This window comes from Argentina silus (assembly GCF_951799395.1).
Source record: "Argentina silus genome assembly, chromosome: 12".
Lineage (NCBI taxonomy): Eukaryota > Metazoa > Chordata > Actinopteri > Argentiniformes > Argentinidae > Argentina > Argentina silus.
The window spans coordinates 10,462,742-10,477,778 of record NC_139666.1 but is presented as its reverse complement, the minus strand read 5'-3'; the positions used below and the strand labels follow the sequence as shown (position 1 = coordinate 10,477,778).

The 15,037-nt window shown below is 44.2% G+C and overlaps 1 protein-coding gene across 1 annotated transcript in view; it reads right to left on the bottom strand.

Annotated features, from left to right (window-relative positions):
- tanc1b (tetratricopeptide repeat, ankyrin repeat and coiled-coil containing 1b) overlaps window positions 1-15,037 on the bottom strand; it is a 101,483-nt gene that overhangs the window by 9,892 nt on the left and 76,554 nt on the right. Inside the window, exons 12-18 of the mRNA XM_083681645.1 lie at window positions 13,723-13,889; window positions 11,102-11,709; window positions 5,996-6,104; window positions 5,555-5,677; window positions 4,012-4,248; window positions 3,559-3,744; window positions 2,590-2,668 (exon numbers count right to left, since the gene is read on the bottom strand). Of these exons, the coding sequence (XP_083537771.1) occupies window positions 2,590-2,668; window positions 3,559-3,744; window positions 4,012-4,248; window positions 5,555-5,677; window positions 5,996-6,104; window positions 11,102-11,709; window positions 13,723-13,889 (1,509 nt within the window). The remainder of the gene's footprint in view (window positions 1-2,589; window positions 2,669-3,558; window positions 3,745-4,011; window positions 4,249-5,554; window positions 5,678-5,995; window positions 6,105-11,101; window positions 11,710-13,722; window positions 13,890-15,037) is intronic.

Sequence of the window (15,037 nt, the reverse complement as noted above, 5' to 3'; positions counted from 1 at the left end):
GCAATGGCCTCCTTGTGAGTTTAAAACCAATCCTGCCTGTAATAAAGTGTTAGATACACCCCTTGAGTCTCACTCAAAGGGGGTCAGGAGGAGTGCACTTACACTAGCTAGAGAAAACTCTTCATGTTGGCAAAATCACAGCTTTTCGGTGTGTATAAAACCACAGTGCACAAACACATTCATATGTACGTATCTCCTTGAATACAGATCGTCTCTTGGCTTGTTTTGAATTTGTGCCAGGGGTGTGCAATTAGAGTGGAATATGTATTCATTTGGAGAGGGTGTCTGGTGTGAGAGTGTGTGTCTCCTTGTTCCAGGTCAGTGGTGCTTCGCCCAGTGTCAGGGCACCACCTGTGACCTGCTATTACATTAGCCTGTAATGGATGCCAGGAGAACGGCTGTGATTTAACACCCGCTAGGGTTAATCGAGCTGGGAGGTAAATATTACAGAACAGCTACAGGTGGCCCATGTGACTTTGAGGAAGTACGAAGCCGTGACTAGCTACCGTTATTCACAGTAATGGTCATGTCTACAGGAGCATGAACCAAGGCCAAGGTGTAAATCTGCTCTATTTAAAAAGGGCGATATGACCCACAACTTTGATGAATGATAATTGTGTCCAACCACTTTCATGCGTCACTGTCAAAACACAGAGAGAAAGGAACGTAAGGGAAAGTGTTTCATAGGATTTTTTTTACACACAAGATGCACAGCCTCCTACTTAGCCATCTACAGAAGGTTCTGCTTGTACAGTATACATCGCAGAAGATTTTGAAGATTCAGCCCCAAGCCTCCAGCCGGCCATTCCTTAACCACAACAACAGGCTGGGAGAGGATGAGAGGAAGCAACAGTTTCCACTGATGAAGGGCCATTTCCGAGGGAAGAATCTTTGTCCCTGGGCTGTAATAACCTAAAAAGCCCTACAGCAGTTTTGCCAGGCAATGCATTTTGCAGAGGCGACAGTTAGCGGCTCTGAAGCCTCTCTTCTAATAGGCTGACCTACATCCCTAAGCCATTTGTTACCAGGAACACCAAGCTGGCATTGAGCTGAAGGCAACAGAGACACTATTGTTCATATCACTAGCATAGTGTGTGTGCATGCGTGTTCTAAAAAACACACATTATCACATGAGCTTGGCCGGATGACGCAGAAAATCTTGAAATTTGCATCCCAGCTCTACATCACTAGGCTTTCTGAGCAACAGTTGGTCACGATGATCAGAGAACGTCGTTTCCTTTAAAGATGGGCCTAACAAGTTCCACAACTCATCAAAAACTGGTCTGAGATGTATCAGATAAGACACTCACTCTGAACTGCTACAGATGCTATCCTTCAACAGACTAACAAAGAGAATGGTGGCGTCAGCTTCCGTCCCTATTCATCTCTAACACTCAGCTCTCAAAGAGAGGCGAGGACGATAACACTAACAACACAGGGTGGATTTCCAGCAGCAAGTACTGTTGTGTTGGTGTACAGCATATCCTAATGAAGAGTCTTCATCCCCTCAGTACACACACACACACACACACACACACACACACACACACACACACACACACACACACACACACACACACTAAGACTGTTAATGTTCATTATCAGCATGAGCACCGTAATTTGAGCCGGTGAAACACAAATCTTTGAAACACATTGCGATTCCCAGATGCTCTCATCTTGGCTCTATTCAAAACACAATATCCCCCACGGATCGATTTGTTCATAATTTATATTACGACCCTGGTGACTCACAGATATGACGGCGAGGCTTTCAGACTTTTGTTCCCTGCTCCACTTTGCTTTCTGCACCGTTTCCCAGAACCAATCTTAAATTGACCATTAACAGCAGACGCCTCTGCAGTCTACAGTACCCCCTGCAAGCAGCCTCTCTTTCTGGCTCGTAGTCATTTGTCACTCAGTTGTTGCTTTTGCCAAACAGTCCCTACTTTACCGCCTCCGTCCAAAAAGAAGTCCATCCTGTCGAATCGATTTGGCCACAAAGTCTACCTCTCCTTCCAGCAGCTATTACTACAGGTTTTACACTATGACACAAAAACACTGCTTTCTCTCTCTGAAGTGCTACCCAATCAATGATTCGACTAGGATCTTTAACTGAAACTGATGTTCTGGCCACACTTCCCCTAAGACAAATGCATGAGCAGATAAGGTGCGAGAACAAGTGAACTCAAGACAAAGGACTCGACCTAAATGGACACTGTGCTGGGACAGGCATAAAGCCTTTCATTTTGCTCTAGAGGAGAAAATCACTCTATTAGCATGCTTAGAGGATGGGCTGATGCCACTCTATCTAGATGAAAGCCAAAATGACACTTTTACCGGGGAGTGTTTGTGTGTGTGGGGGGGGGGGGAATGGAACAGCCAGGGAAATGGAAAAAGCTGTAAAAATGACCACATATTTGGGTAAATGTGAGCTGCTTCATCATCCAGGGAGAGTGTTATGGTGCAGGCAGGAGATAGAAGACTGCACCGGCACACAATTTCAGCAGTAATGCCTGCGACTGACACAACAGTGGGTGATAACACAGTGTGAGCGACATAATGGAAAAAAAGAGAGGGATGAAAACGTACCTGTTTCTCCCCACAGAGTGTCATGGCCATCAATTTGCACGGCATGCTCATTATTCAACGCCAACAGGCCTCTCACGACCTGCCAAGCAAGAAACGTTGATTAATGTCACAGCATTCGAGCATAAAATATCAAAATAAACCTTAGAGTAGTCACACGCTATGCTGATTATGTAGCAGAAAAAAAAAAAGAGGCTGGAGAGCTGAAACAGAAACTTCAGCTTGATCGATAAAAAGCTGCCAGAGTGAATTAGGCTTCTCTAGCAGATGATAAATTAATCACTGTGGACCTGGAGTGCTGATGTGAGCCTCCACAGAGCAGCAAAGGCCCAATCTTATTAATAACCTAGCATTTGGACCCTCTGCCCCACCTCTCCTCACTCACTAGCCCCTGTGGAGGTCTGGGTCGATAGCTCACCCTGGCCCAGTTCTATTATTCCTCAGGCCCAAAGGCCCAGCCCGGGTGATCACAACCTTCCTAATGAGGAGGCTAAAATAAACCCACGGACAAGACCAGCATGCTCCTGGGCTGCTGCGGACACGCACCGCGATCGATACCCTGGCATACCGTCAGTGAGGTGAGGCTCCCCTACAGTACAGAGTAAACCATCATTGAGAACAAGATCCTGCTGAGGTTTTCTGTGGCTGTACAGTAGCATCTCTTTTTCAGTGATTCTCTGTGGAGCGTGTTTGTTGCAGAAAAAGCACAGAGGAGGAGAGATTCCGTGGTGGGAGAGAGAGAGAGGGTCACTGTGTGGGATGAAGTCTCTGCTGTTAGAGTACACCTGTCCTTCATAACATAATCACTTTCTTTCTTTCACTTTCTCATACATTTATGAAAGTTCAGTCAGTGTGCTAGTCGACCAATAAGAAAGTGATATATATATATATACATATATTTGAGAGTGCTGGCTGGCAAAGACCCCATTCTCCCCCCCATTCTCTCATGAGTACATCAGGTGATTTCCTGACCTGGGTGTGTCCCATGCTGGAGGCAGCGATCAGAGCCTGCTGCAGGGCCTTGTTCCTCAGGCTGACATTGTGCTGGTGGCCCTCAGGGCTCCACTCCAGCTCCAGCAGGTACTGGATGGTCTCTGGGTGGCCCCGCAGGGCAGCATGCACCAGCGCACACTGACCACTCTTATCCATGTGGTCAACCTGGGACAGACACAAGAGCAAGCATTTAGTCATTTGTTTTATACAGGATAGTATGGTGGCATTGCTCCTAGTCTCTTTGAAATCTGACATCGTATCCAGGTCTGTCAGCGCAGCATTATGGTGCTTGTGCCAATGCATCTCAAAGAAACTATAGTCTACCTAATCTGTAATTATTTGGAAATTAGCACATAGGCCTATATTAGCTCTGGCTCTGTTCATGGCTGAAGGTTGGTGTAGACTACAGTAGGATGGCGGTGCAGTCCAGACCTTGGCTCCTCTTTTGCAGAGCAGGCCGACCAGGCCGAGGTGTCCAGCTGCGGAGGCGAAGCAGAGAGGAGTCATGCCGTTCTCTGACACCACGTCTACAGTGGACCCGTGCTCCAGCAGCAGAGCGGCCATCTCCTGGTGGCCCAGGTGAGACTGAACACACAGCACCGGGGCGTTGTTCAACACCTCTGTACGGTAGTTCACATTGGCCCCGCCCAGCATCAGCAGACGACTCACCTGTTGGGAACAAACGTTAGTGTGGAAGTCCATGTGCAAAATACACTTTACTGTTGGATTGGAGTTGTTATTTGTATTTCTAGATCAGATTCTAGACCAGATTCAGATTCAAGTCATTTTTTTTTGTTTTTTTATCAGGATACAATAAACATCTTGAGTCTGAGAGCCGGTTCATTAAAGAATTGTAAAAATAAATAAATAAAATCCTCGTCGCTTGAAACTTGGCCTCATCCTGATTGAGAGATTAGTCTCAAACAAAGTTTGAGCACGCGTATAGTCATTTAGAAATCCATTAAATGCAAGAATACACTGTGGAATTTGTAGTGTGCATTAATCAGAGCGTATTCTTCTTCTCCTTGATGAGGACATGAATAAATAATGCCTAATCAGACAGGGCCACAGAACGCTGTGAGTGTTCAAAACAGAGAAAACGGAATCTGCTTTATTTACCAGAACCACAATGGAATAAATTAGTTTCCTGGAGGCCTTAGAGGAGACAGAGTTGCTCTGTCGTCATGAGCGATCTGATATTCAGACTGAATATTTCACAATAACAGAATGGAGGTGACAATGTGTGATAAAACCACAATGCAAAATTAATGCTAATGGTAAAGAAACATATACTGTAGGCTCTTTTTTTACTTAATGCCAGAATACATCATTCCCACTAATAATTGCCTTCTCAGCCTTGGAAAGGCCATTTTTCTCTCTCCCCCATAACACAGACACACACAGCATCATTTAACATAAAAAATACATTTCCCGGCTTTACCATTAAAGTGCCCTTTTGTTTATTAAATTACGACTAATCTAAACGGGCCCCTGTAATTACTTAGAATAGCACAGCCTCTCTCTACCTTGCAGAGACCATGGAGGACATAGCAATGGATCAACCTAATGGCCAGAGAGCAACCAGCATCAATCTGAACCAGTGAGCATATTCAGGCTATTTCCAATGGTGTTATTCATCAGTGCTGGGGCCACACTCATCACCATAAGTAAGTGCCTCCAGGAAACACAGCATAATGCTTATCATAACACACACCGAAAGCCATCATTGGAATTAAAATACGCTCAGGGAGGACATTCGAGGTGCGAGGAGACAACAATAAGAATACTACTAAAACAAAATCACTGTGGAATAATTGATTGAGATTTCTAGTTCATTTAATAATTAATTGAGAGTTGAGGGGAAATCTCATTGGCACCGTATACTGTAACTCAAGTGTCCTTAGGTGAACTGTGCTGTATGGACTGTCATGGCACTGTGATGGATGAAACAGGTGTAGGGCAGAGGTGGTCTCACCTTGACGTTGGGGGTGTAGAGGTTCCTCAGGGAGGCTAGAGCAGCAGAGAGGCCATCAGCGCTGCAGCTGATCCACAGGGCCTGCAGCACACTGGATGATACGCCTGTCTTCTTACTCAGGCCCTAGGGACACACACACACACACACACACACACACACACACACACACACACACACACACACACACACACACACACACACACACACACACACACACACACACACACACACACACACATCATATCAATGAACAGCAGGTGCATGAGCTCTCTTCCTATCTTTACACACATCTAGAGGCTTGTCCTCTGATAATACCACATCCATCTCCATTCATACATAAACATACGGTACACATTATGACATTCACAAAGGGAGATGAATTCCAATAAAGGTGGGTGATGATACAGTAGGCTTCCTAATGAAGTAGCCAGTCAGGTGTACCTTGAAGATGTGTGCTTTGAGGATGTGGTGGCCCAGTTCCATGGTCTGCTGCCTGTTCAGTTTGCCCTCCTGTCGTGACAGCATGAAGGCCATGAGAGCATGGCCAGTCCTGGACAGAAAAAACCCCAACAACAAGACAGTTAGGCATGTATAAAATACTTGGGATTATTCATTTGCGGTATTGTCAATCAAAAGTGATCATTCAGGCTAACATAGAAAATGGGGAAACAATTATATTGGTTTGGGGATAGGTCACTTTCAACGACGCAGAGTATGAGGATGATGTCAGAAAAATCGGAATTTCTGTTCAAGGAAAAAACACATCCCTAATGAAAGACTAAGAAATTAGAGATTGCTCATCATCCATTCTCAAGCACTGGGCTGATTGGTGGACTGATTGTTGTATTCTCTCTCACACTCAAAACTAAAGCTTGTTCAGTCGGCGACCTCTCATTGTGATCTTCATTTGAGTAGGGGTGTTTCGGTTCATGGTTTTTACCCGTCCCGTTCGATACTGGCCCCCTCGGTACATGGTCCAAGATTTGCGTTAATTGAAACTCGGTATTGCATACTGTACATTGAGCTTGTCATGCCCTGTTGAACATGCACTCCAAAATTGCCCAATACTGTCGGCTAATAGCAACATAAATGATCTCACTTTTTTTGGCACAAACAGCATGGGGCACAGGCTTGACGACAAGCAATGTGATCTACAGCACGCACACATAGGATAATAATTTACCAAATAATTTACTGTGTGTACTGTTTAATTCTGTGTGTATCATGTGTGTCACAAACTGTAGAGCTGGGTACAGTATGCAAACTTTGGTTATTTGCAAATGTTGCTGGGAATATTTATTTCATTGAAATAATATACATAATATACATTTTTGATTTGAGAAATTGAATAAGTCAGAAATTGGGAAAAATAAAAGACAAACGGGATCAGGTACAAATTAAAACATCTAGTGCTCCAAAAACGAGCCCTGTAAGACAGTCACACAAGCCGATAGGCGTATACAACTGATATAGAGTGATTTCTTTCCCCCCCCCCTTTTTTTTTATGTTGAACCGAGGTTGAACCAAACCTGTGACCCAAAAACCGAGATATGAACCAAACCATGGGCTTACTGAACCGTTACACCCCTAGTCTTGAGAAATGTAAGAGTTTGTTTTCATCATCATCATCATCATCATGGTGCATTACTCCATCCATTACTCCGGGTTTTTCTGCTATGGTCTGATTACACAGCGTTAAACGCTGTCTAGACGGCCCTGCCTGGCCCACCAGGCCGAGCAGAGAGAGGGAACACAGCCCTTGTGTTCCTTCTCATCCTCACTGAGGCTCGCTCTGGTGTTAATTAACAGAGAACTTCATTAAAAGGCCACGCATGATTGCAGCTAACTTTGATCTGGGTAAAATCCTCTCTATTAGTGCCTCCACTCTGTGTGTGTGTGTGTGTGCGTGTGTGCGAGCTTTCTCTTTCAAATGGGGGAAATAACAAGCCAGTGCGGACGAAACCGCTTTTCTACCTTTGTTGTAGGCCTTTGTCCTAGTGCCAGGTCATTTGCCTTTGTTTCTATTGGAGAGGTCTGAATGAGAAGGTAGGTCAGTGACCGCACGCTATGTCAAGGTGAGCCCAACCCACTGTGGGAAGGACAAACAAGACAGACGCAGTGACATCATCCAATCTAAGGAGTATGTATGACATCGAAACAAGGGTGCGAGGGGTCCAGAATTACAATTAGGCAGCGATGATAAACCACATTAGCCTTTTCTCCTGGGCCCAGATGACACGGCAGGAAATAAAGATCTGTTATACAGATTGGACTTTTCCATGCCAGATTCAGCTAAGCTCAAGTGGAACACACAGCAGACTACTTGTTAATATTTCAGATGGCCACATACACAGTAATAGCCGAGAATCAATTTTTTCCTTGCTTTATTAAAGAACTCTCTAAAATGTTTTCTCTTGATATGCACAAAGGCTGCCCTTTTTGTTGCCTCAGTCCTTACCAATTCATAAGTTTGTTTCATGATTCATGATGGTTTCTCTCTTTAAGTCTTATGCCAAAGCATTCATTGCGAGAGGCCTATATTCCAAAACCCATTGTCTTTGAAAATCACACCTACAGTGCTGCTTTAAAGTTTGTGAACCCTACAGGGATGGTCATTATTTTTGTATAAAATATTAAAATGGACTTATAAAATTTAAACCCCAATTAAAGACATTGTAATAAAGACATTCCAAATAAAGGACTATGATATATTTTCATTGTTTATTTAACAAAAACTCAGATTTCATATGTGCAAAAATATGTGAACCTCTTCAGTAAATAGCTTGTGGCACCTCCATTAGCAGCAATAACTTAGGAGTAAACGTCTGATATAGCCACTAATCAGTCTCTGACATCTGCTTTGAGGGATTTTTGCCCACTCCTTCTTACAGAACTCAGCCAATTGAGTGAAGTTTGAGAGGTGTTTGGCATGAACTGCCCGCTTCAGTTCCTGCCACAGCATCTCAATTGGATTTAGGTCAGAACTTTGACTTGACCATTCCAAAACACAAATCTTCTTTCTCCTGAGCCATTCTTTGGTAGATTTGCTTTAATGCTTTGGGTCGTTGTCTTGTTGGAAGACCCATTTTCAGCCCAGCTTTAGCTCCTTGACTGATGGCTTGACGTTCTGTTCAAGAATCTCCTGGTATACCTCAGAATTCATGGTTCCCTTAATGATGTGGAGTTGTCCAGGTCCAGAGGAGGAAAAGCAGCCCCAGTGTTGGGTTTTCGCCAAACATAGTGGTTTTGATTGTGACCAAAAAGGTCAATTTTGTACTCATCTGTCCAGAGAACAGACTTCCAGAAACCTTCAGGCTTGTCCAGATGGGCAGTTTGGTTCTTTTTTGACAGCAGGGGCATCTTCTTAGTAACCCTCCCATGAATGCCATTTCAATTCAGTGTTCTTCTTATTGTTGAAGCATGCACAGTTACCTGAGATGCAGCAAGGGAGGTCTGCAAATCTCTAGATGTTACGTTTGGGTTGGCTTTTACCTGATTTATTATTTTTCTTGTGGCTCTTGGGGATATTTTGGAAGGACGTCCAATTCTAGGCCCAGTTGCTGTCATGTTCACTGCTCTCCATTTGTAAATTATTTGCCTCACAGTGGACTGATGGAGCTTACATCTTGTTGAGATGACTTTATGGCCTTCCCAGACTGATGTGCTCTCACTACCCTCTTCCTGATGTCCTCTGAGATCTCCTTTCCTCTCAGCATGGTGTGTTTTGCATTCACCTGTATGCGTAACATTCACCTGTATGCGTAACACAAAACTGACCAGGTTTCTTATCCCTATTTATCAGAGGTCCGCCCAAACTCTTTCCTAAAGATCTCTCCTTTGATTGGTTCATTGGGTACCCAATTATTTACCCACCTGATTCTACTTACCTACATGATTTAACCAATGCAACTTGGGGTTCACTTATTTTTGCACCTGCACTAATTTCTTTATAATTTCGTTTTTCTACTACACGCTTGATTTCCTCTAAACCAACATATGGAATTGGTAAATATAAACCTGTTACGTCTGATAAAAAAGACTGTGATAAAAAAAAATGTCATGGTAAAAACATTTTTAAAAAAAACATAAAAAATCTATAATTGCACAAGGAGTTCACAAACTTTCAAGCAGCACTGTATTAGCAAATTCTTTTCCAACCTAAGTGAAGGAATTCTCATGACTCTCTGTACTTATCTAAACCCCCTAGATAGCCTTTCTATTGGTCTCTGAATAGTGTTTATGGAAACAGCCTTGCCCAGCCAACAACCACTCTCAGTGGACTACAGCTAAATCGATTTCCCCTGCCCAGCACTGGAGAGGCCTCAATTTCCTGGGTTTGTAGCCTATCAGTGTGATCCACACAGAGATAAGGTGAGAGGGAGGGGACCCAAGATGTATGGTGACAGTCCCCTGTCTTCCTGCCAAACATCACTCGCTTCCCCTGGGTGTCAACCTTCCCGTCACAGTAGAGCTTAACAGCAGAGGAAAATATATGACGTGTCAGCGTTTGTTTCAGATATGAGATATAAATTCAGCCATTTGTTCTGCAATGAAATACTGTCGGCCTCCTTTTTTATCCTTGTAGGTTAGTGAAGAACCCTTGAGAAAATGGCCAAGATCAATGGAGGTCACAAACTAGGGAGCTATGATGTACATATTTGTAATGGTAAAAGAGTACAACAAACACTGTCTGAGGGTTTAATTTCCTCTTCTAGCGCAGGAATAGACATTATCAGCTTTTGCCTGGGTAGAGAACGTCTACCCAGAACGTCTTATTGACTAAAATTTGCTGCCTATTTACCACACAAACAACCATTCAAAACTGCCTCATGCCTGATTGGTGGGTCTGTCCCTCATGCTGACATTAGGGCTGGGGATTGCATGAGATCTCAGTATATCTCAGATCTCAGGCTGCAATTCAATACATATTGTGATATTCAATGTATTGCGAAGTGTTCGATAGTACAAAATATTGCCAAAAATAACAATTATTCTCATTTGATGACGGGAAACAGTTGAATCATGTATTTATACATTTATATATTTTTAAAAACCACAACCTATAAATTAAATAATAAAGTTGCCCTCTGAAGGAGGGTGGAGGTGGGCAAAAAAATAAATAAATCTATACTCTGAGTCAGAGTATCGATACAGAATCGCGGAAAATAATATTGCAATATTCAGCTGTATCAATATCTTCCCCCACCACTAGCTTAAACGTTTAAAAGGAGACTCAAGAACAGAACATCCAGAGCCAAACAAGATAATTATTGGATTTCTCTGACAGTACATCTGTTTTCAGCATCCTCTAGCAAACAGAAAACTCTCATCCTTGTAATCCCATTTGCTTGAATTATACCTTCCTCTACATCCTTGTAGGGAGCAGCACTGTTGACGCAGAGCAGAAGCAGCAAAGCACAATCTGACAAAGTACGGTTGATTAAAAGCTTTAAGCCTCAACAGATGTCTAACCAGGTAAGTTTCTGAAAACATGAAACTTTCTTTCCCAACAACCAACCTGAATGACCAGAACAGGAGTTCACTCACCTGGGATCACAGAGGAAGTCGTTGCTCTCTCCGTCCGCCCTCCACACCAGCCACTCTCTGAAGGACGGGTGGCAGAACATGCGCGTTTTGTCCCTGCGCTTGATCAGGAAACAGGACAGGACCTCCATGCGTTGCTGGAAGTCCTCCCAGTGCAGCTCGCCCCTGGCGCTGCCGGCGTTGATGGCCTGGAACAGCTGCTCATCCGTCATGGGGTGCAAAGACGCCAACGCCACGTTTAGGATGGGCAGCGAGCGCTCGAACGCTGAGTTGCTCATGAACTTCATGTTGCACTGCAGCTGGTAGAGCTCGGCCAGCGAGACGGGCACCACCTTGTAGCTGGCGCTCTTGATGACCAGGTGGCCCCTCTCAAAGAGGTCAAGGGTCAGCTTAAGGTACAGGTAGGAGCCCTGACTGCGGGAGATCAGGTGGCTGCTGACCTTGCCCACGATGACGGGGTCCGCCTTGCCGTTGAGGGAGATGTTGTTCATGATGTCTTTGCTGCCGTTGATGCGGTACTGAATGTAGGCGTTGAGGTCGCTGTTTATGTCCTTGTTGTCAGGGAAGTCATCCAGGGAGATCTTGGAGAAGGGTAGGAGGCTGGTGATCTCCTAGGAAAGGCGCAATGGTTGGACACAACTTTATATAACAACTTTGTTATTATTTTTGCTACTGGGTTTTACATTTATTAGTCCCATCACCACATAAATCATGCATGTCAATAAGATAATATAAGACAATAAATTAACTACTTTATATACAGTAAGCCTACACCTGAATATATGGCAGTAATACTGAATAGTATTCCACTATCTAAACAGGTCACGCTTCTGACCACAGAGAGCAGCAGAAAATGAGGTTCTAAATGGCCAATATCCCTCTCTTCATGGGGGCTATAGTGTATGCGTGTGAGAGTGTGTGTGTGTGTGTGTGTCCACCAGTTTTCTTATCAGTGCAAGGTCAGTGAGCAGGGGGGCTAGCTGACACTGAGCACAGAGCTATCGGCCCGCTGCAGACACTTGCCACTGTGTTGGCAAACAAAGACTTGGGGGCTAGGAGACTGAGAACTGAGAGGGGCCGGGGGGACCCTTCTGCCAGGCACAGTGTGTAGCCAGAGCCCATACACACACTTCAATCTCACTCCTAGGGGTCTGAGAAATCAATACACCTTAATCCGGCCAATCCCTGCCTATCTGAAGCTAGAGAAACATTGCAGAGGCGAGATAACACCTTTCTGCTCCTCATCTCGTCAGTGGAGAGAGGAAACACACTGAATAATACACAAGATGGCCGAGGAGTCTGTAACACCTCGCACGGGAAGGTGAGCTGAGGAGCTAGAGTAGGTACTGTATAAGTCAGGGCTGACAACCATTGTGAGGAACCTTACCCGTGGAGATCTTGTTCACCCTTAGAATGGGTGAAGTTAACACTCCCATCATCACCTGGTTCTCCCCTTTTATGCTGTACAGGGAGTATGTGTGTGTGTCTGTGGGTTTAAGGCCCTTCCACCTTTGAACATTTTCCTCAGCTTGGTGACGCACTGGATGATTCATCCAACTACCTGTAGACTCATACGAGCATGTCATGGAAGAATTCTATAAACAGAATTTGAATGCTCTGGTCTTGGAAAACAACACACAGAAAACAACACACTAACAAATTAAGCACTGCTCTGTCTGCTACAGTATCTCCTATCTATAGTCATACCCATGGGCGCCCATGGCCAGTACCGAGCTAGCATTAATGAGTGGAGCCCCATGGATATCAGTCAGTCAGTCAGTCAGTCAGCTGCCATATTATCCCAGTCAGTCTCTGAATTACAACTCGTCAAGGCAATCAAGCCTGCTTGGCCTGTCAGGCCTGTCAAAGACCAGCCTCCTACAATGCAAGCTGAACACACACTCAGCTCAGCTCATCTCATCTCCTCCATTGGTAGAATGACTGTCAATCTCACTCAGCGTCTCAGTTCTACATGCTTCGTTCCCATGCTGTCTTGTTTCCTGGGTCAGGGGCCGTTTCTACTCCTTCCACAGTCGTCCTACACTTCACAGAAATTACACTTTGTAGAGAATAGTGTATGACAAGGAGGGATGCCCCATAAACCGCCTCAACTTGACACTTGTCAGGATCTATCTGTGCAGGTGTCACTCGGTGACAGAGGGTTTTAAAAATGAATATCCACAAATTCCAGCAGAATTTGTGGATATTAAGTTACATTGTTTTATTCACCTGAAATTGGCAGGTTCTGTGCAAGCTGTACCGAGACCAACCCGAGAATGTGATTAACAAGCTGAGATTTGTCTCCCTTTCAGACTCAAGGTGTCAGTTCAATTAATTCATTAAATTGAGAATACCAATGAATATGATTACCATTATCCATTCAGAAGGCATGCATTTGATATGGGAATATATTACATTTCTAACACAGCCCTCTCACACTAATTCATATGTACATTACTTGCGTTCTAATGGTGCTTTTTTTTACTACTTGAACCGACTAGGAAAACTAGAAAACCTAATTACAATCTACAGGCCTAATTAAAGCCCATCGTTTCCCCCTGGCAGGTCATGTGATCAAGACAAATATTCTGGTCTTCGTTGTGTGAACTAAAAGTGGTCCTCACCAGCAGATTGACCCTCACGGTAAGCACCAGTTTGAGCCAAGAGGGGAACTTAGAGATGATCTTGGTGATGAAGGAGGCGATGGTGTCCCCATAGTCTGGCTTATGGAACTCTGCCTCATTCAGTCCGTCGATCAGGATAATGTGGTCTTCCTCTGGGATCTTCCTCTCTGAAACACACAGACACAAGAGAGAGGGGTAAGTGGAAAAGACGACGTGGAATGAAAAACTAAACAAATGCCAATTAAGAGTTTCTTTTATTTCGTCCCATTACATCTTCACATGTTACCCTTGATATTCTTCATTGAAAGTGTGCTAATAAACAGATGACAATTATACAAAAAGGCACCGATAGATCCAAACAAGTTACTGAATGTAGTGAAAAAGTAAGATATTACAGTTGATGAATATCCTACAATATAACTACTCTGAAATAGCATGGCTTAGCTACATGGTACTGCAGTGCTTGTGCATTAACGGGGCCCTTTTTTTAAGGTTTTTTACTTGGTATTCCACCACCATCTCCACAGGGCAGTGCTGATGAATGAACATGAGTGTGTTTTAGGAGACAGCCGCGTGTACGCTAAACTGCTCTTTGGTAAAACCGTGAGGATGTGCTCTACTTCACTGCGGCACTGCATCAGGGCTCCACTCTCACAAAGCTGCACGGCAGGGGCCTGTTCTGGGCTTCTACTTCTTCTCATTTCTTCCCTCGCTTCCAGCTTCTCACACAGCACAGTAATCATACACACTCTGAAATATTCATTACGGAAAAAATCTGAAGGGAACAACTCACAGTTGGACTGTTGAATCATATTTGTACAGGAAAAAAACGGCTGGAAGTCAGTGACAACTTTTTCTTGACTTTCTGCAAAGCCGCAAGCATAAGGCCTGGCTAAGGATTATTTTAATATACTGAAGGCTACTGCGCAAACCAAACTTTATTTCTACAGTATATCAAGCCGAATGTAACAGACCATTTGTTTCAATAATGCACGGGAGGGGGGGGGCATAGGGGGAGGCAACTTGGAGAGAGGAGGGAACAGCGAGGGGGGAGACATGTGAGGGGATGAGACATCACGTTCTAGCCTTGCGGCCCGTCGCAGGCTCCCTGCATACCTCTCCCTTCTTCTGCACCTTGCACATTGACTAATTATTTTCCATCTCCATCATACAAACGCAGGGTTTGTTTATCTATATCTAAAGCTGGGTCTCCTACAGTAACATATTGATTAAGTAGGGAGCAGGGAACATGGGAGCTGTGTCCAACAAAATGACCTTGAGATACTGTAGTCACCATGTTGCCTGTCTCGAAAAT